Source organism: Bradysia coprophila, unplaced genomic scaffold (assembly GCF_014529535.1).
Source record: "Bradysia coprophila strain Holo2 unplaced genomic scaffold, BU_Bcop_v1 contig_297, whole genome shotgun sequence".
In the NCBI taxonomy this organism is placed as follows: Eukaryota; Metazoa; Arthropoda; class Insecta; order Diptera; family Sciaridae; genus Bradysia; species Bradysia coprophila.
Window position 1 is genome coordinate 7,566,541 of NW_023503555.1, and position 21,003 is coordinate 7,587,543.

Consider the following 21,003-nt stretch of genomic DNA (forward strand, 5'->3'; position numbering starts at 1 on the left):
CAATTAACTTCAACGTGATGATATAACATATGTCAAACACTGTGCGTTAAAATGTCCTGAAATCCGTTATGTTGGAATCCAGAATGATGTCGGCGCATATAGACAGAGTGATTATATGCGATATATTTATACCACTTTATACCAATTGTCATTCTGTTATTTATAATTCATACTTGTAAGTTACGATGTTCACTTCATACAGGCAACATGTGTTGTAACATACAACTGCTGGCATAAATAAAGAACTGATAAAGTATAGTTTCCACTTAAAAAGAGCACTCCGTTTAGCCTCCGTCTCCTCCGTCTACATGACAGTTGTAAAATAGAACAAAAGAACTGTCACGCAAACGGAGGGAATTGAATTTATTTCAATTTTTTACTCTGTTTACGTGACAGTTCCTTTGTTCTATTTTACAACTGTCATGTAGACGGAGGCTTAACGGAATAGACTGTTATGATCAGAGCGAGAAAACCGAAGACTAGTTATTATAACTTGCCTTGGGGTACTTGTCAAAGTATTTGCTTCTCTTTCAACGTGGTACGTTGAGAGCGAGAGGACAGAAGACCAGTTTATTTTAACTTGCCTTGGGGTACTTGTCAAAATATCTTCTTCTCTTTCATCATAACAGTCTATGCTCTTTTTAAGTGGAAACTATACTTAAACGTATTGGAAAAACTGTTTCAATTTGAAATGTAAGGCGCACTTACCAAGGCTGTAAACTTTGGGGAGGTCACACAGATCGCCATTGTATTAGATACGTGGGAACACACCACTTCTGAAGATTTTATATATACAAAAATTCACCACATCGTCACGGCAACGATAATCCTCACAGCAGTTGAATTTTTGTATGAAATTCGCCATTTTATCGTAACCCTATAAGCCCCTTTGTACTTCGTACGGGGCTAAAAATTCACCTCACATGACGATTGTCGTCACTGTGATGATGTGGCGCATTTTTTAAGATGTAAAATCATCAGAAGTTATGGGTTCCCAAGGCTATAGACTGTTGGGGAGGTCACGCAGACCGTCCTTTTTTATTAGATACGCCGGAACACACAAAACAGAATTCATCTACTATCAAAATGTAAAATTTGAGAATCCGTCTTCTACGAAAATGTATAAATATGTCAAATTTTGTGTGTGTCACCCGCTTATTTGTATCTGCGAGACCTCCCCAAAGTTTACAGCCTTGGTGTGTTCCCGCGTATCTAATAATTGGCGATCTGCGTGACCCACCAATTTTTATAGCCTTTTTAGCAGGCATATGACCCATATGGCATCCGCTCTACAACGATATCGGCGGCGCTCATGGCTTTCCATAATGACAGTTCCGTTGACACCTGTCAAGTCTCAGTTCAGCTATATTCGAAACAGAAAGAACACAACAAATATCAAGTGAATTTTTGTTTATTAGCTGAAATGGATGATCTGGGCGATCTGGACGACATTTGTGATATAAAACCGTTTGACGAAATTTATATATCAACTGACGATGACGAGCCAATACCTCAGATAACGGATGTATTCTCACTCAAAAACGATGCATTGCCCGAGGCATCGAAGTCGAAATATTACAGAATCTATCACGAATTCAAGAATTGGCAAAAAAAGAAAAATGTCACCACGATTTCGGAACCGTTGCTGTTGGAATACTTTCAAGACTTGTCGGTGAAACAAAAGCCGACCAGTCTGTGGGCCCACTACTCGATGCTGAAGCGTACATTGCAAGTGAACTTGGGTATTGACATTAAGTCGTACAATCAAGTACTGGCCTTCTTGAAAGAAAAATCATCGGGCTACGAGCCAGTCAAATCGAAAAGCTTCACACTGGAAGAAGTGGTAAAGTTTGTTGTGGAGGCGCCTGATGACTTGTGGTTGGACATAAAGGTGACATAGTGTTGTTTTTTGCATTTTTTATTTTTCGTGTAATGGTACCATTGTTCTCGGTGCAGACTGTTTGCATTTTCGCTGTTTGTGGCTCACTAAAAAACGGCGAGCTTCGATCGATTAAATATTGCGATGTCGAACTGCATGGTGACTTACTTCTGGTCAAAGTTGAAGACTCCTGCACCAAGTCATACCGATCGTTTACCATAACCGGCCAATTCTGCAACGTTGTTAAGAAATACGTGGCCCTACGACCGGCACATGCCCCAATTGAACGATTTTTCTTGAACTATCAGCGAGAAAGGTGCACCATCCAACCGATTGGAAAGAATAAATTCGCTCGAATGCCGTATAAAATGGCGCAATATTTGAAATTACCAGAGCCCGTCAGGTACACCGGTAAGTTGTCGAGTCGATGAATGTGTGGACTTTGTGTCAAATAATTTCATTTCGATTCAGGTCAAGCGTTTCGCCTTTCCGGCCAGATTATCTTGAAGAATACGTCGCAAACCATCGACCGTCGCAGGATCGAAGCTATTGCACGTAATTACTCTTCGTGCTCGAACACATCTCAGTCGGTGAATCGGAGTGAGGACGATACGAAGGAAACTGGTAAGACTGTTACGACTGATTATCACGTCCACTGAATATTGAACTGTTGAATCCGATCCGAATTTTCAGTTATCAAAATCGAAGAGGATGAATCGGACTCGGACGACGATCTTTCCATTGAAAATTTGCTCAAAGTCGACAATCTACGATTGCATTGTACCGTATGCGATACTCACGTTGGATGTGCGGTAGCTAATGAGGGAAACATACGCACGCATCCCGTTCTACTCGTGACACAATGTCAAACCTGTCACACGTTCTACAATCGGAGAGAATTCACCGTTGGCGCAAATAGTAAAGAGTTGCAATGTCGTTGGTGTGCGCAAGGTAACTCGATTTAACGTTGTCTGATTCTTGCAGAAATATAATTTTGTGTACGATATTGCAGGCAGTGGGGTGTACAGCTGTTCGAAGTGTCCGTATGTGTTTTGCAGGAAATGCATTCTGCAAAATCTGTCCAAAAATGTCATCACTGAAATAGAGAAAAATAACAACTGGCGATGCTTCGCCTGCGCTCCAGGCGTTCTCAGCCATTTGAAGGCTCAGCACTGGGCATTGACGAATCATCTACGGCAAACGAAAAAGTAAGTTTACGAATGAAATTGTGCAGGAATTCCTTTGATTGTCGTGGTCTTTTCACACAGCCAAATTCGAGTGATGAAAAACCCCGATCAGCTGTACGAACTGATGTACCAAGATCTAACATTGTGTTGTGGAAAGGACCCGCTGAATTCACGACAAAATCCGAAGGATAAACGAAGACGCACCGCTACCAACACCAATTACAACAGTTCAGCGCCCGATCCGAAGCGAATCCGAAATCATTCCGTAGTTGGTACACCAAGTCAATCACCTACACTGCCAACAATTGTGAGTCAGAAGTCGGTTTCACCACCGCCATTAATATTACGCCAGAATCCATCGTCATCAACGGAACCTCCACCGCTAACTCTACGTCCAATGCATTCGTTATTATCGGAACGTTCGGCTAGTCCAGCAGAAGTAATTGACCTTCCGTCAGTACAAATGGCTCCGATTCCGAATAGTCAGTTGCCTGCTATGGCGCAGTTCACTGAGCTTACCTCGTCAGGCTATCAGACGTACAATATACTGGTCGACATGGCTGCTAGGGACGACACATTCGTACGACTACCGAACGGAAAATTGATTCAAGTGAGACCACAGTCTGTCGCAACCCAACCAACGCAACAAAGGCGCGAAATTTTACAGCAGATGCCATCTGTTCCAATTCAAAATAGTTCATCGCAAGCGGTGACACATCAAGCGCCATCCGCACAGATGATCAATCGACCATCCCTACAGATCATCAATGTTGGTCAGTCACCGCAACAACAAAATCGACAGCCAAATTTAGCACAACAACCCTTACCGCAGCAAAAGCCTTTGCAGCAACAAACCGTACCGCAACCACTGCAGATCATCAATGTAGGCCAACAACCTTTGCAACAGCAGCGACAACAAACCTTGAACAAGCAACAAACATTCCAGCCACCGCTGCAGATCATCGACATTGGTCAACCCTTAAGAAATCAACAGACCTTCCAACCACCGCGGCAGATCATCGACGTTGGTCAACCATTACAACAATCTTCTTCACAGCCACAACAACAGCCTGTACCATCGCAACAGCCCTTGCAACGACCATACATTCAACAACAACAACAACAACAGCCGAATGGAGTATCAAATACACGAACGACACCACAACCGCCGGCATCGAAAAGTTACCCAAATACACCGTTCGGCCAAGCGCAAACCGTACTCGAGAAGGAAGTTCATGGTGCGCAAGAAATCTGCCAGCAAATTGTCGGAAAATGCAATGCCCTCATGAAATCGAACGCATACAATTCGGCGCAACGGTTCAATGATTTACGGGATTTACATCAACATTTGTCGTATTTGTGCACCTATGCGATCGACCGGTTCACAACGTTGAAAGGCAAATGTTCAGATTCGATGACATCACTCACTACTGTTCATGAAGAAGAAATCAAGAAATTGGTTGAGACAGACGATGTCTACACGAATGTGGATGACGATGTCCAAGTGTTAGAAACAGTTACGGAGTGCATCGAAATCGATTCAGACGATGAAATCGAACCGGAAATTGGTTCGCCTGCAATTGGCGCTGAAAAGGAGCAATCGAACCCGGCAATCAAACAAGTTGAATCAGTTGCAGCCATAAATGTTCAAACTACAACCAATGTAGCCAATAATGCCGAAAAGGACGAGTTAGAACTACCCACACCGCCAGTACTGTCGTTAGACGACGGAGCGTATGATCATTACGATGAAAAATTGAGAGGTATGGCAGTCGTTGTACTGGAGAAAGATGAACAGATTGAGCGAAAGTTGGACGAACTTTTACAAAGACAAAACTCTGAAAATGGTGCTGGATCATCGTTGAGTCATGATTTCCTAATGCAGGAAAATGATTCCATTACTACACACGAAAGTGCCGTGTTAGAAAGTGAGACGATTGCAGTACACCAAACATGCAACGAAAGTGACAAGAATGACGACCACGATGTTGACGTTGAGATGCAGAGTAACGATGAGAAGAAAACCGATCCTGTTGAAGGGGATCATCAAGCCAAAGTTGAGCAACACATCGAAGACACTAAACGCGATGAATTTAAACAAATCAGTCACCCAGACCTACACGGAGATGCAAACGTTGATAGGTCTGTCGACCATTCCAAACACGAATCAGATGTCGGATCGGATAATAAGATGGATGCACAAAATAACGATAAAGGTGGAGCATGCATTCATGGTTCCGTAAGCGATTCCAATTTAAGTGGTCAGCAGTGCACACAGTTGATAAGCAATTCGGACAACGATCCATTGGATAAAATGGTTGTGAGCGACGATATATTTGATGACGTTACTCGGAATACAACAGCAGGTGAGCATCACAATTAATTTGAATAAATATTGTTAGATTCACAGTGTCTTACATCAGGCTCGGACTGGCTACACAACGGCCGCTCGGGCAATGCAGTGAAGAAGCTCATAGCAACCGAAAAATTGATTTTTGAAATTTTGAGCTGCCAAAATAGCCAGCAGTTTGTCCGGGCCTGTCTTAGATGATCATTTAGTTCAAAAAGGGCGTCACCCCTATGCTGCACTAACTGTCTTTGTGAATTTATTGAACGTAGCATATAGCTCACACACACGACGGTTATTCAAGACCACTTTAAGATTAAACAAATTTTAAAACAATTGCGTGTGCAGCATTAGGGCTTCAGCCACTGTCAATCCATTTAATCTACTAAGTTTGTCGATCATCTCAGAAATTTTCTTTCTTTTTTTCTTTCGACAGGAAACATCGTCACCTTGTCAACTGTAAATCCCGGCGCAGATCTCGTATAACAATGCAAGCATTAGATATGTCAGTGTTCATCCTCCGAACGATAGTCAAAATTTGCCAAATTTTGTCTCTTATAGGGTGAGGCAACCAGTCTCTGGAAGTGCAACAGCAGTCGAGTACCCATTGTTCTTTCGTTCAAAAACAAATTTACCGGTGAAAGAACAATAGGTGTCCGACTCTACTGGTACAAGTCCAGTAACTGGTGCGCCCACCCTAATCGGTATTGAATATGTATTAAATTTAGATAGTAAGAGTCACATTACACATTTTACGTACGAAAACTTCTTTCTTTTACTCGTTGCGAAAGAAAATCTTCAAAATACATTTAAATGCTCACCTCCTAAAGTATAACAGTCTTGTAAGAAATTTACTTGTACGTAACTTTTGAATGGGCACATACACTGATGGCATAGTGCATGTTTCGTAAACCGTCGTTTTTATGTTTCAAGCACTACTTTCATCGCCTTTAGCATGTAATAAACATTATGCACCTGTGCATCAGCGCCTTCGACTTCGGATCAGAATCACCATTTGAACATTTGGACGTAGATGCATGGTGCATATCATTTTTTATGTGTCGAGTCGATGCAAAGATTAACCCAAATTCCCTCTCCGAGTTGATGCATAATGTTAGTCTTAACTCACAGAGACATATAAAATCCATTACATAAGACAGAAGTGAATCAACAAAATTCACACAAAGAATGAATAATAAACTGAAATGAATCAAAAATTGTCAGTCAAGCGACCTGACCCGCACAAAAGGTGGGACCTAGTAAATTTAAAAGGTTTTGACAACGCACGTGAGAAAATAGTCACTTCCCTCCTCTGAAACTTCGGAAGCATTTGTTGTGAAAAACGTTGTGTTCGACGAGTGAAGAAAAGTTGGAAATTGTATTTTGATAGTGTTGTTGCCAGAGCGTACACTGATAAATTTGTTTTGTCAACATACGTCCAGTTATGTATGAAATGGCTGGTAGACAGCTTCATTTTTGCCTTACTTCAGATGTGTACATTCCAACGTCTGACATGTATATCGTACATTTTCGACGTATAAGCATACGACTACGAATCCGGACATGTACGATATACATGTCAGACGTCCCATGAAGTGCCCATGAAGAGGTCGTGACAGGCTCTTATTACTTTCATTGAATCACATACAAAAACGAATTTATTTATTTATTTATTTCAAATTGCATTACAATTGCTAATGGTCAATAGTAAAAACGTGTTTTTGTCTCGATCACTGCACTGCACAACTATTCACCAAATTTTAATGTCATCTTTTTCAGCAATACCCTCATCTACGAGATACAATTCGAAATTTTTTCGTTGGTCGCCCCTAAATTCCAAGTACTCTTCACCAGATTCATCATCGTAAAGTTTTGATCCAGAGCAGGCGCATTCCTTTTTAAAGTCTCTTAGTATTCCTCCAAGATTATCTTGTGGAAGTCCTTTCACGGTTGTTATAGCACTTCTATTATCTCCACTTCTAATTCTAATTTGCACATAAGCTTGCACAGAACAGAAATAAAATAAACACAATAATACTAAAATCAAGTTACGATTCATTTTAATAGGTTGTTATAAGCACGAAGCACTAGCAAACTTCTAGTTCGTTTTTTTTTTTAATTTTACAAAGAATTGTAACCTTCCAAATCGAACTGAAAGCGGAAACAATTCAATGCCCGACAAAATCAATCTTTATATAGTCTTCATATCAGGTACTGACAAAGTTACAAGTTTCGTTTTATGTCTGGGAGAAAAAGATATAAAAATAATTAAATTTAGATGTTTACTATATGTAAATTTTGATATGGTCAGGGGCGTAGTAGCTGACATTTTAAAGAATTTATCGACTTTATCGTTGTTATGTTTTGATTATTTCCATAAAATAGTATATTTCGTACTAAGAATTCGACTTCGGCTCTGTCTGGAAACCTCTCACACGCTAAAAAAGACTTTTAGTCCGCGGTACGAATAATATTTTTCATATCCGACGGATAAAAAGTGCAGCAAAGTCGCACTTTTAGGGTCCTAGGTCATCTTTTCTTTTGATCTTTTCTTATTAATTAATTAATTTTATACCAAACATGCTAATTTATGGCAGCATGGTTTTTGACGCAGTAGCGGACCACAAAAAAAGTATTCTAAACAGTTTCACTGATATTTGACTTATATTAACCATTTTCAATAAAAAAGATCCTTGTTCAGAGGTTGTGTAACCGTTGCACGAATGTAATTGTTGCGACGTTTCAAACAGAACAATTTTCCTGAATAAAGTTGTAGCCTCTGAATTTGTTTCAGTTTCACCACTAGTCTCGAGACTCAAAAACACGAAATATGTACATACAATGCATTCGTAAGATGGCAGCTCGAGTTTAGACTTTTCTGACATAGTATACATTTCATCGCTATAGCAGGTAAAACTAAAACTAAATGCAATATAATTGCAATATTTTGTATTATTTTTTAATCAAAATTGTCAAAGTATGCAGCTGGTCAGCTACTGACCCTCTTACCTTAATTCTTATTTAGCAAGATTTGTTATTTTATACTTTATCTCATTCTCATAGTAACGTAACCAGTATGCCCTTTGTCGGACTGGTTTCATCGCTATTATTTATTCTATTTTTATTATTATACCAGTTTTAGCAAAAATTACTGGTTTTTGGTTTTCAATTTCTAGTGTATAATGAAACGCAATTCGCTTCCCTAATTCTTAAAATTATTATTTTTTTTATTTGATTGAATTGTTTACTATTTATTGTTTACTCGTGTCTATCGTTAAAGACTTTAAACGCAAATAAATAACAATTTTTTATTTTTTGATAGAAAGTCAAAAATAGCTCAGATCAAATTGAAGTGGAGATCCAATGGCGCCGAATCCAGTTCATGGTAGCAGGAAATGGGTCTACCATCCGCACATATTTAACTTCTTCACTCATAACACAATGCTCGCGAGGATGCTCGCTTTTCCCAAGGAAGACCTGCATCTACTTCATATCACGACTGAGTAATAGTAGTAGTGTAAGTGGGTAGGGTAGTTACTCTAGCACCTAAGCCTCTAGTGGGCCTGTTGTGTGTACCCACGCTGGACTATCTACAATCTAGAAGTTCGATTGAGGAAGTCCAGGACGCTTTGAGGAGGTAGATACCAGATATTATTGTGAGGTAGGATATACGCGCCAAATGACCTGCACAGCACAGGTAGTGCTCCATTGTTTCGACATCGCCGCAATTCGGACAATGGGGGTCATCCACCAGGCCCATTGTAAATAAGTGTCATGTTAACGCAGCTGTGATTCTTCTTATATTCCTCCTGCTTAATTTTAATGCTTTCTTTTGCGAATGAAGCGTGTTTGATAGCTAACCAGTGGTTTTTAAAGGAGTTTTGCACCCAATTTTTTATAAGGTTTTTTAAGTGAGATGCTGCTGCTTTAAGTATGCGTTCGGTCCCAATAAATGGAGCTGTTGCCGTCGATATCACTATGTCGCGGGACCCATGCAAATGCAAGAGTGACCGAATTGGTGGTAGCGAGCCGATTAAGGCTGTCGGAGCAATCCAGGACGAGTGCTGAGTGTTGTTTGTATGCCCCGATTCCTTGTAGTGCACTTTGGCTGTCGGAGCAGAACCAGATGTCATTGCTATTTGCGTTATTCTCTAGCATGAGTTTGGAGCATTGCGAGATACCGAAGGTTTCCGCCTGGAAAATGGAGGCAGTGCTACACAGTGTGAAAGATTTGGATACATTAGATTGTGGGCAGTAGATGCCTGAGCCCGATAGGTTGTTACGACAAAGTAAAGTTAACCAAATTAGGGATTGCAATTCGTAATGGAGCGTCATATTTATCACAAAACTCCCTTTTTTCACTTCACTGCACAATAACTCACCACATTCAAATAACAAAACTTGGCACACCTTTGATGCTCTAAAACATAAAAGAGAAGGCTTAATTCCAGAGGATTTTTCCATTTTACAGAATTTGACAGAAAGGCTAACAGAACGATTCACCAACGAACGATTTGCCGAGATTGTAGTTTCCTGTTTACAAATTGTAACGAAAAGACGCAAGGCGCAACTACAGAGGATTTTCCCTTTTACAAAACGTAACGCAAAGGCATAATTCCAAAGGATTTTTCCCCTTTACAAAATTTGACTAAAAGCTAACAGAACGATTCCAAAGAATTTTCCCCTTTTACAAAACGCAACGAATAGGCTTTATTACATTGGATTTATCCCTTTTATGAAATGTAAAGTAAAAGGAAAAATTCCAGTGAATTTTCCCTTTCACAAAACGTAACGAATAGGCTAATGTAACGATTCCAGGGAATATCCTCTTCACAAAATGTCACCCAGACGCTAATTGATCGGTCGAGATTGTAGTTTCCCTTTTACAAAATGTAACGAAAAGGCTGATGGAACGATTCCAGGGAAATAACTAAATTTGAATGAAAGCTAGGACGGGTTATTTAATGCAGCTTTAATGCCTTCTCCGTCGGTCACATTAAGCTTCGATTTACTGATTGGCCCTATTTTAATTTTATACCATTACCATATTGTTGAATAGATTCGAATACATAATTTTTTGTGGTGTATCAGTTGCTCAACCAGCACTTAAAATACTTTTAAAAGTATTGTAACAAGAAGAGCCATCAATTTTTGGGCAATTTTTTTTGTCTCTTCTTGTTAGAAAAAGTTTAGAAGAATTTTAAGTGCTGTTTGAGCAACTAACTTTGGTAAACGTATGCCCTTATCGACTAGACTATCCTTATAAAGTGTTTATATGACTTTGCACCTGAGTGTAAGTAGTGTTTATATACCAGACGGGAACAGTTTATGAAAATTTCGTTAAACTGCTCACTTTTCTCACTCACTTTTCACTGGTCAAACGACTACAACCAAATTTATTTTCTGTTGAAAGCTAACACATTTGTGGTCGGAATTGCGGTCGTACATTTTTGAAAAATGGTTCTGATGGAAAGATATCATCAAAAATGAAATATGAGACACACAAAGGCTACAATTTCAGCTAAGTACAGGTGCCACTTAAATTCCACAAGTGATGAGCTGCCTCGTCCAAATGAAATGCAAAGCATGTGGTGTGGTCTACATAATCTATCGTTTATTCAAAGTTGTATGTAACTTTAACTTAACGCCTATACCTCTTATGATGAGCCGGGTCGTTTGTTAGTATGGTTGGAAAATTTAGTACAAATAAATTAATGAAACATCTATGCAGTGCATGAATGCACACACACAATTCTCATTTACGACCGCTCCGATCGGAAAATTATCAGTATCTCGTCTTTTATCATCGAAAAAATTTGTTTCTTTTTTATACAAAAGGGAAATGGTTCTACGTAACCAGATTCAGCGATTGATATTGTTCGTCCGACACTTCGGTCATCATAAAATTGCCATCGGGTAAAAGAAGTACGACGCGACGTGTTCCTCCTGAAAATTTTCAAAAATTAGTTTTCCGTTGCTCGTCAGCACAAATCGTTTCGTCAACTTACCGGGTGATGGTAGATCAGCCTGGACAACTTCGGCTGTTATTTGACCATCTTGTGAATCATTGTCGGTTGCAATCGACAATTGTTGCGTGGGATCATTCAGTTCGGAGGTGTCCTGCTTGATCACGTATTGTGTCTGATCGGTGGGATTTCCATCCTGAAACGATAGCGCTTGTTAAGTTACACATAAAACAGAAACTACCCGCCGACACATACCTCATCTGTTGCCATATTTTGCATAGCATCAGCAACGGCACTATCCAAATTGATCATACCGCCCTCATCATTCTCGTCGGCCGCCACATAAACGCATTGCTGTTCACCTTCAGCGCCCTGTGCAATCAAAATGGTTTGGCCCTGTTCATTCTTGCCGGCCACTTGATAAATCGTTCCGTCTTCACCGGTTACCAGCAACGGTTGGCCGTCCTCTTGTGCAGCCAATAGCTGTTGCAGACCGGCATCATCGGTCAAAGTGGCTTTGAATTTTTGCTCGTTTTCCGACATGTCGTCGGAATTCAAATGCGTCAGGTCATCGTCACCGTGGCCGAGGACTTTGCCGGTTATCGGACATAGTGTCATCTCGTTTGGTGGACTTTCGGTCAGATGTGTTTGGAAGTCTTTGATGTCTTCGTGAACGTTTTGGATTTTTGTTGACGGAATTTGCGTTACCTGAACAACGAAATTGAAATTGAGTTTTAGCTGAACCGATTGTACCGACCGCAAAACTCGATCACTTACCGAATTGGCGGGCATTTGTTTTCGAGTTATTTTCAGATCGCCGTGACGTGTTAGCGCTGCAATTTTCTGGTCTTGCATCAATTTCGTTTCGGACGATGGAGCACTTTTCACTGTACGTTGAACGGTTTGTTTTTGGCCTGATGAATAGACTTGTGGTGAAAGCGAGGAGCGCTGAAAGAAAACGAAGTTGTGGAACATGCAACAATCGATATATGAGAGGTGGCGCTAGTCACCGTACCTGTGCTAATGTCGTTTGTCCAATTTGAGTGCGGTTTGTTTGGCTAATAATTTGACGAACAGGTTGATTGCGCGGTGGTGCTGGTTTGGTTGTAATATTCGGTCTGACCACCGTGTTTGTCTGTCGAGCTGGTGGATTGGATCTGGCAGCCGGCCGTTGCACTATTTTCGTCTGAGAATTATTCACTCGCACTACACCGCTCGTGGATTCGCCTTTCTGGACCACTCTAACCTGAGCTTCACCTTTTTGTACCTAAAGACATCGGTCAGAAATTGCGACGGAATTTTGCGGAATTCTGATCTTCTTACCGGACTCGCCGTAACACCGGGCTTCTTTACAATTCCTGTCGGCCTCTTTTCCTTCGGTGCGCTGATAACCATTTCGGATTTATCGGGCGACTTTGACCCATTGATTTTATGAGTGATTCCAGAGTTGGCTTGCTTATTTACGGACACAATGCGAACCGCACCGGATTGATTGATTCGGTTGACAGCCTGTGATCCAGGCGATTCCGTTTTTATTATCTTAACAGCCGGTTCACTTTCTTCATTGTCAATTTCATGTTCAAAATCAATCTCCGTTTCGAGTTTACGTTTGTTCGTACCAGCGGCTGTCTCATTATTATCACTGATCCACTGCTTCACCTGGTCCATTGCCTTCGATTTGGAATTTCTGCCCGGCCGTACTGGTGATCCTTTTGAATCATTCGACTCGAAACTGTTGTTCACTACACTAGTCTCCTTTGCCTTTGCTTCAGCTGCCTGTTTTGCGGCTGCCATCGCTGCACGTTGCTCCTTTTGACGCGCTAATTGTTTCTCGAACAGATCCAGCATTTGTGGACACACTTTCAAATAGGTATACGGCTCCCAGGTGTTCTGGTCATGCGTAAAATTCTCCCATTTGACGAGATACTCATGCTCTTTTCGTCGTGGATTGAATCGCTTCGCCAGAATCTTTTCCACCGTCTGCTCTTCGGTCTCATTTGTTTCGCTGTCCGGAATGGTTCGCTTGGCTATTTTACTGTGGAATGAGGACAGTGATTAGAGATGCAAGGGAGAATTATTAGGCGAACAAGCAAGACACTTACTTAGCATTTCCCACTTTATTCAAAAGAACCGGATTGCCGGGTAGCTTGGCCAACGGTGATCGAACCACTTTCTTCATAATTTTCGGTGCGGCTTCAGGTTCCGGTTTAACTTCAGCTTTGATATACTGTCGTCCGACCAAATTCACTTTCGGTTCAGCTGGTTTGTACGTTTTTGTCTCTGGCACCGGCCCAGCGTCAACGACAGTCTTTGTAATTTTCACCGGCATTTCGTGAAGGTTGCCCTGTCCCATCTACAAAAATGTCGGGTGGTTAAATCACTCCGTTTCAATTCAAATTAGTGTGACTTACTCGTGCAAATGATTGAATTGTCCGACCTGCAACCACCCAGGTCTCACGTATCGCCTCATCCAACGTCAACCATGTCTGATACAATTTCCATGGATTAACAATTGTGTTCGCACTGTCCGAGTTCAGTTGCGAAGCTTTCCACAATAGAAACGCCCACACTTTCGGTTTAGTCTCTTGCTGCGGATAAAGAAAAGAAATTTTGGATTGTTTGAGCACACGCCTGTCCAAATAGACCAATTGACTGCTCTTACGCTATCCTTCAATGTTGATGTCTCATTGCAGTTGCCATTTTTGTGCTCGGTGAATTGTTCCAAAAAATGGAAAACCTCATTGCAACCACCGCACACAAGGACGTCAGTTTTCGTCATTTCGGTTTGGGCTTCTGTCGGGCAAAAAAAAAGTTCAGGATTTTAAGCAAAAAGCCAAAAAAGCAGCAAACATTCGAACTCACTTCTTATCAATTCTGGATGTTTACCAATGTCTGATGGATCCACTTCACGACCCATGCTACAGCAACCCGCTTAACTGGGGAAAGAAAATGACTTCGATTAGCGTTTTGCGGTCAAAATTACCATTTTAGCTCAATCTTCCGAAACCTAAGCATGGAAGGAACAGAACTGGCTGGTCATTCCGGAGGTTTACAGACACAATCAACTAGATTGTCGATCTTGTTGAGGTCCAGTGACCAGATTTACAATCAGAAGTTCAATAATGATTTTTGCCGTCGAGTTACGGTCATCATTCCACACAAAGAACATTATTCAATGTCGTACCGACCTCGTGCAAGATAATTAATCGATTCCACACACCCATATGAAGCGTAGGGCACCAACATACTATACTCCCAATGCAGTGCACAATGCAAGAAACTATTGCGCTCTCTTCGAAGCGAGTCTGGTAAGCAGTAAATAGACAGGTCGACCGACCAATACATTTCGCATTGTGCAACCACCCACATAATGTAACAATATTTGAGGGTTTTGCGTGAAGGGAAAACAGCGATAGCGCACTGAATAACATGTTACTTGCATCACTATCTCTGTGCCCATGTTACCTGACTGACAGACGCGCGAACTGTGTACAACTTTCTATCGAACAATTAGTAGAACCTCTGCAATTATGATCAAAATGTTAGATTGATATTCCTCGTTTGAATAGCGGCTGGCTTCCACAATCTTCCACAATACAATCAGTTCTACGACGCTTGCAGATCCAGCAACAAATTAATTTTGTACACACACAAGAAAACACTCCAATGTTGATACAGAAAAAAAATGCTTAGCGCCAAAGGTGAAAACATGAAAAACTTGACTCAAATTGGCCACAAATTTACACAATTTTCACTCAACGCCGATGCAGTACTCACCAAATATTCGAAACAACACAAAATATCAGGAAAAACTGCTGCGAAACGGATTATTTATTCAACTTTTGTGCCTCGAACAGACAATTTCTATGCTAAAGTCATTCGCTGTCTTTGTAAAATAAATGCACCAAATACGAAATGGCTTCGTTCGTTTATTTGGCGTTGAATGTCGTCCGTTTCATACAGCCAATGAGAGCGAAAAGTTTTGAATTCACAGCCAATCGGGTTGTCGTTCACAATCGGTGTACAATAAACGAACGAAGGTAGCCAGGTCGGCAAAATGATGAAATAATAAGAGAGACGACAAAAATTATGCTCAATAATAAATATAACAACACTGTTCTCGTTGTATGGACGGTATGGATGAAAATGTTGGATGGATGAGATCGGAGATGGGTTAATTACAGTGGAATATTGCTAAGCATTTTGAACAAATTTTATTTAGAATTTTGAAGAATTGTTAATGTATTGGAATTTGTATTCTCTTTGCTAGAATCGTTCTCATTAATACTTTGCAACCCTGATGGCAATGAAATCATTTAGATATACAGCGGAAAGACGCCTTTTATTATATATAGTCTCATTACAGTCTGATTTTCATCAATATTGAACTTTGAGAGTTATCAGAGTTATTCGAGAGTTATTACATTGCGGAATTATTTGCGGTATGATTTCGGCAACTCGATCTAAATGCAAGAGGTGTAATCATATATATCATACATGATATGAGTCTAGTAGATTACTTCTTAAATGATGAATACAAGAAACGTGTACGTATACGTGTGCTTCGACGAGTGTTGGTAAAGTCTCACATAAAATACTACGCTACTAGAGACAATATCAGATTTTAATAAAGCGAGGCGGAGCCCGAGGGAAAAACACACCGAGTGTGTTTTGAGTCGTTTGGATAGGCCTTTATATAACTAGACACAAAAAGAAGAAAAGCAGAGCTTCCGAGCGAATTTTGTTGATATGAGGTGTAGTCGAGGTTAATAACTGTAATGACTTGGAATTTTGGTTAATACAGCAGAACCATAATGACATGTTTTATTGTCTAGATGCACAACTCTGCTATTATAAGAACATAAGAAATATTCGGAGGCTAATGCAATCAAAATAGGCCTTGCATTTTCTCGTACAGATAGGAGTCATGATTTCTTAGTGTGAATAAAAACACACAATACATGCAATCGTACACGCATACATATTTAAAAATTTGGAGGCTTCTTGACGTTTTAAAAATGAGTGGTCGTGCTAGAAGCAGTGCTATGATAAATGATAACCACACAAAAACTAGACTTTCCATTTTTATCCCGAGTCATGTAACAGTCTCGGACTGGCAGATCGGGGAGGAAGAATGAGACGAAATGACGAACAGGACGGAATGGATGAAGGAGACAAAATGACGTGGTCAAAACAATTCTTCATTCTTCAGCCCGATCTCTCAGTTCGGGGCTGTATGTAATAGATTTTATGCCACTCAGCATAATAATGTGCAAAATTTGCAAACTTTAAATGCCTCTGTGGCATAAATAGTTCTTTACGTCACAAGGACAAGTTTACATTCGCCCCTCAAAATTGACATTTCTACTTTCGGCTCTCGTATGAAGCATGAAAACGTTTTATGCAACTCGATGCAAAGTATTTTATTAGGCTCACGATGTGTATTATGCGGCCTCGTGTCATAATTACGCATCTAGAGCCTAATAAAGTACTTGGCACCTCGATTACATAAATACCTTGTGGTGACAAACCCGGATAGTGAATGATTTATTTAATAATAGTTTCTACGTATTTATACCCTAGGGATTTGATTCCATTGAATTAGAAGTGGACGTTTACTAAAAATCCACTAAGACTGTTTAAATTGTATTGCCAACGTGAGTGTCTTTATCTTTTAGAGCCCAGATTAACCAGCGTTACAATAGTACCACTCTTTTAGTTCCACTTTTTTCGTAAAAGGAAAAAGTGGAACTATCTTCAGGCCGCATATATGCAGCGTTACAATAGTTCCAATTTTTCCCTTTTACGGGAAAGGGAAAAATTGGAACTAAAAGAGTGGTACTATTGTAACGCTGGTCCCAGATTATCGTAACCATTCTATAAGAAATCTTATTCGTACTCTGTTTGACAGCTGCCGATTATCATCAATTTTGCTTGAAGTGCATTGATTGAATTGAAAATTTTGAAATAAATCCACTAAAAAAGTCTCACTCAAGACGTGAACTGATGTCGCTTTTCTTTAAGAAACTCTTCAACAATTTCAAACCAGCATCAGGTCAACCAATATAGTCGAATAATTGATCCAACGTGCAGGTTTCGGTTTAATTAACAAGAAAAGAAATTAATTGAGAAGGAACGGAATAGTTTTATTAGTTATTAGCGAAAACTGAATCAAAAATCGTTGCAGTGTCTCTATTTTGTACGTTTTCTACGAACAGCTTATAAGCGACATCTGTTGGAATCTTACGTTAAACTCTACAACTCTATCTATGCCATCTATACATTCGAGAAAGGACTCATAGCTAAAAATTATTATAAAAAGTGTCATTAAAATGAACGTCAGTGCATTGTTGCACGACGGCTCTTTGAGAAGACTGTCAAGATTGTACAATACAAAACACAAAACAACAAATCTGAATTTCGCTCTCGGTCACATTTCTAATTCGTAAATTTCGTTTTGATGAAAAAAAGCGAATTTTTCGCCAAATTTCTAATAAAAAGCTGAATTCGCATTTCGATATAATTTGATCAATTCACGGATATTTACCGCTTAAATGGCAGACGACGATGATGGAAAAGAATACAGATGGGAGACCGGCTATGAAAAGACATGGTGAGTAAACACAAACAATTCGATGGAATGGTTTAGACATGAAACCATTTCCAAGTGGAATATATACAAAACGCTTCGACAGTCGAAGATACAATTAGTCCAACTGCATTTACTACTCAACTCGTACCACACGTTTTGCTATAAGAAATTCTTCTGTTCGTGTTGAAGGGAAGCAATCAAAGAAGACGAAGATGGGATGGTGGAGGGAGCAATAGCTGACATAATACAGAAAGCGAAGCGCAAACGGCAAGCCCAGAAGAAGGGACACAGTCGTCTAGGTATGATGAGACATTTCTACATTATTGTCGACTGTTCGGAATCAATGTCTATGCCGGATCTTAAGCCCACTCGTATTATGTGTACCACAAAGGTAACTTCCACCCCAATCGAAGTAGATTCGTTGTTCCAGTACCAAAGAATCGTTTTTCTTTCCAGCTGCTCGATAAGTTCATTGAAGAGTTTTTCGACCAGAATCCCATCAGTCAATTGGGCGTGATTGTAATGAAAAGCAAACGAGCTGAAAAACTATCGGAAATGGCCGGCAGTTCGAGGAAGCACATCAAGGCATTGGCTCAAATGAATAAGATGCAGTTGACTGGTGAACCATCACTCCAGAACGGTCTCGAGTTGGCATTGCAAACGCTAAAGATGATACCATCGCACGCCAGCCGCGAAATTCTAATCATCATGGGAAGTCTAACAACGTGCGATCCGGGCGATATCAACACGACAATTGAAACACTCAAAAAGGAAGGGGTGCGATGTTCGGTTGTAAGTCTGTCCGCAGAAATACGAATCTGTCGCCATCTCGCCACTGAAACGGGTGGACTGTACAGTGCTGTGCTGGACGACACACATTATCGCGATCAACTGTTACAGCATATCGATCCACCGCCGGCGGCCCAAACACAAGAAAATTCATTGATCAAAATGGGATTTCCACATAGTCATTGTGAAGAGGCCAAGGAGCCAGCTCTGACGATGTGCATGTGGTAAGTTTGTACACGATTCATCGATGAACGAACGCCTTTACCTTTACATGTTTGTTCTTCCAGTCACATTGACAACGTTGATGAACCCAGTAAATTAACGGCCGGTGGATATCAGTGCCCCCAATGTAGCAGCAAATACTGTGAGCTGCCCGTGTCATGCGTATCCTGTAATTTAACACTAGTGTCAGCACCACATTTGGCTCGGTCCTATCATCACTTATTTCCCGTGAACCCGTTCCGCGAGATTCCGTTTACCAAGCAACGTGATCTGTGCTACGCATGCCAGAAAACCTTCAACGATCTGGACAAAAATGTGTACCAATGCGATCTGTGCTCGCAGGTGTTTTGCATCGATTGTGATATTTTCATCCATGACACATTGCACATTTGTGTGGGATGTACAACGATTCCGATGGCTGCACAAAGTGTCCACATGAGAGAGCCCGTCTACAAAGCGAACGCTCATTATGCGAATTGAACCGGAATTGATTGATGATGTCCAATAAAGTAATCGCTGTCCGAATGTAAGAATTGTGCGTTTTGTCTCAAGATTGGACGTCTGATCCGAGCGATCCTAATTCAAAGCAGGTAAGGAGAGATAAGAAACCAAAAGTGTTCCGTATGAGGTGGACAAAGAATCGTATTGTTGGTTTTCTCATATACGAAAACCTTTCTTGATATTTGACTTAAGCGAGGCACTCGTGTGCCCCACCGAGTACTGATCACGCATACTTCTTCATGGAATTGTCTGTTTCGGAGTTTTATTGTCAATTGTAAATCAAGGACATGAGATATCTCTCCAGATACCATGCGAAGGAAATTTTGAATGTTCAGCTTTAGATCCTTGACTTCCACTAAAACAGTAAATAAAAAAGGGAAATATTTGCGTATCGGATGCAAGGGGACCGCTAGAACTTCGGCGAAGTCATCACAGTTTTACCAATTTTTTTCAACTGCTCACATCTCAGTGTGAATGAATTTCAAACCCAATAAGACCGTACTGTCAGGAAAGTACATACAATTACCTTTCTGATGCCACTCCACACGCCCTTTTACGTTTCATGGATCTGGAAAAATTTCCTTTAGAAAAGTGCATGTTTTCGATCATCTCCCACTAGCCACACAAGCGTCCAGGAAAAGAGGGTTTGGCTTCTATGGTTCAATACCTTTCACAAAGGTCCTTTCTAGACAAATATAGAAAAGTCCACTGGAAAATGCGTCCGACCTACCAGGCTGTTTTTCGAAAGGATCCCTTAAAGTACGTGCAAGCTGATAAAGTAAATGATTTCGCATCAGACACTCTAAGATATACTATGTGTATCATATGTACTATGATATACTATGTACAAGGATGTAGAAGATTTAGCGATTTATATAGTGTAGCGGTGGTAAAAGGTTATGGTTTGTTTGTTTTGGTACGTCAGACGTCATAACAAGCCTTTTACGGCCAATAACAAGTTCAGTTTTGACCTCCGGCTTAAGAGCAAATTTGTAGACGAAGAAATATACGTTTTTTGATGATTTCTATGAACCCTTTTTTTAAAAGTAAAACTTCAAGCATGAGTGGTACTCACTGTAAGAAAATTTGAAAACATTTTTCATGCAAAATAGTACTCTATTTGGCAGCTGCCACTCGAAGCACTTTTGCTTGAAGTGCGTTGGTAAAACCATTCACACAAAAATGGGTTACTTTTAAAGGAAAAATTGGTTTGTGAGTCATAGCTTAGCCAACTTGGAGAAAAATGTGCAGATTACATAAATTTACACAATCTGCAAAGGTTTCTCCAAGTGGGATGAGTTATCACCCACAAACCAATTTTTCCTTTTAAAAGTAACACATTTTTGCGTTCGTTAATGGTTTAAAAAAAAAAGATTTTGGTTCGTAGAAATCATCATAAAAATTCTTCGCCTAAATGTAGGCAACAAATTTACAAAGCGTTAATTGCTCTTAACCACGCCTCGAAGTATGCCAATGCTATCCTGAGGAAAGTTATGCGAATAACTGATATCTCGTCTAAA

General features: G+C 40.3%; 3 protein-coding genes across 4 annotated transcripts; 2 read left to right on the forward strand and 1 right to left on the reverse strand.

Annotated features, from left to right (window-relative positions):
* The first annotated feature begins 1,359 nt into the window (after positions 1 to 1,359).
* Positions 1,360 to 6,172, forward strand: LOC119078984. The gene is made up of 7 exons (XM_037186734.1): positions 1,360 to 1,891; positions 1,957 to 2,290; positions 2,351 to 2,503; positions 2,573 to 2,830; positions 2,892 to 3,087; positions 3,148 to 5,432; positions 5,850 to 6,172. Exons 1-7 carry the CDS (start codon positions 1,424 to 1,426, stop codon positions 5,897 to 5,899), a joined length of 3,744 nt encoding a protein of 1,247 aa, XP_037042629.1. The 5' UTR covers positions 1,360 to 1,423; the 3' UTR covers positions 5,900 to 6,172.
* Positions 6,173 to 11,007: 4,835 nt separating this feature from the next.
* LOC119078987 lies at positions 11,008 to 15,315 on the reverse strand. 2 transcript variants are annotated; one of them, XM_037186742.1, is made up of 11 exons: positions 15,157 to 15,315; positions 14,242 to 14,315; positions 14,042 to 14,172; positions 13,791 to 13,967; positions 13,482 to 13,732; positions 12,703 to 13,414; positions 12,395 to 12,646; positions 12,157 to 12,327; positions 11,635 to 12,087; positions 11,422 to 11,575; positions 11,008 to 11,359 (listed from the first exon to the last, which is right to left on the reverse strand). In XM_037186742.1, exons 2-11 carry the CDS (start codon positions 14,294 to 14,296, stop codon positions 11,262 to 11,264), a joined length of 2,454 nt encoding a protein of 817 aa, XP_037042637.1. In that variant the 5' UTR covers positions 14,297 to 14,315; positions 15,157 to 15,315; the 3' UTR covers positions 11,008 to 11,261. The 2 variants fall into 2 exon arrangements, with proteins under 2 accessions (XP_037042637.1, XP_037042638.1); XM_037186743.1 differs by lacking the exon at positions 15,157 to 15,315 and adding an exon at positions 14,845 to 15,149.
* Positions 15,316 to 17,718: 2,403 nt separating this feature from the next.
* LOC119078995 (general transcription factor IIH subunit 2) lies at positions 17,719 to 19,515 on the forward strand. Its single transcript, XM_037186760.1, has 4 exons — positions 17,719 to 17,992; positions 18,161 to 18,362; positions 18,428 to 18,984; positions 19,048 to 19,515. Exons 1-4 carry the CDS (start codon positions 17,934 to 17,936, stop codon positions 19,460 to 19,462), a joined length of 1,233 nt encoding a protein of 410 aa, XP_037042655.1. The 5' UTR covers positions 17,719 to 17,933; the 3' UTR covers positions 19,463 to 19,515.
* The last annotated feature ends 1,488 nt before the right edge of the window (positions 19,516 to 21,003 follow it).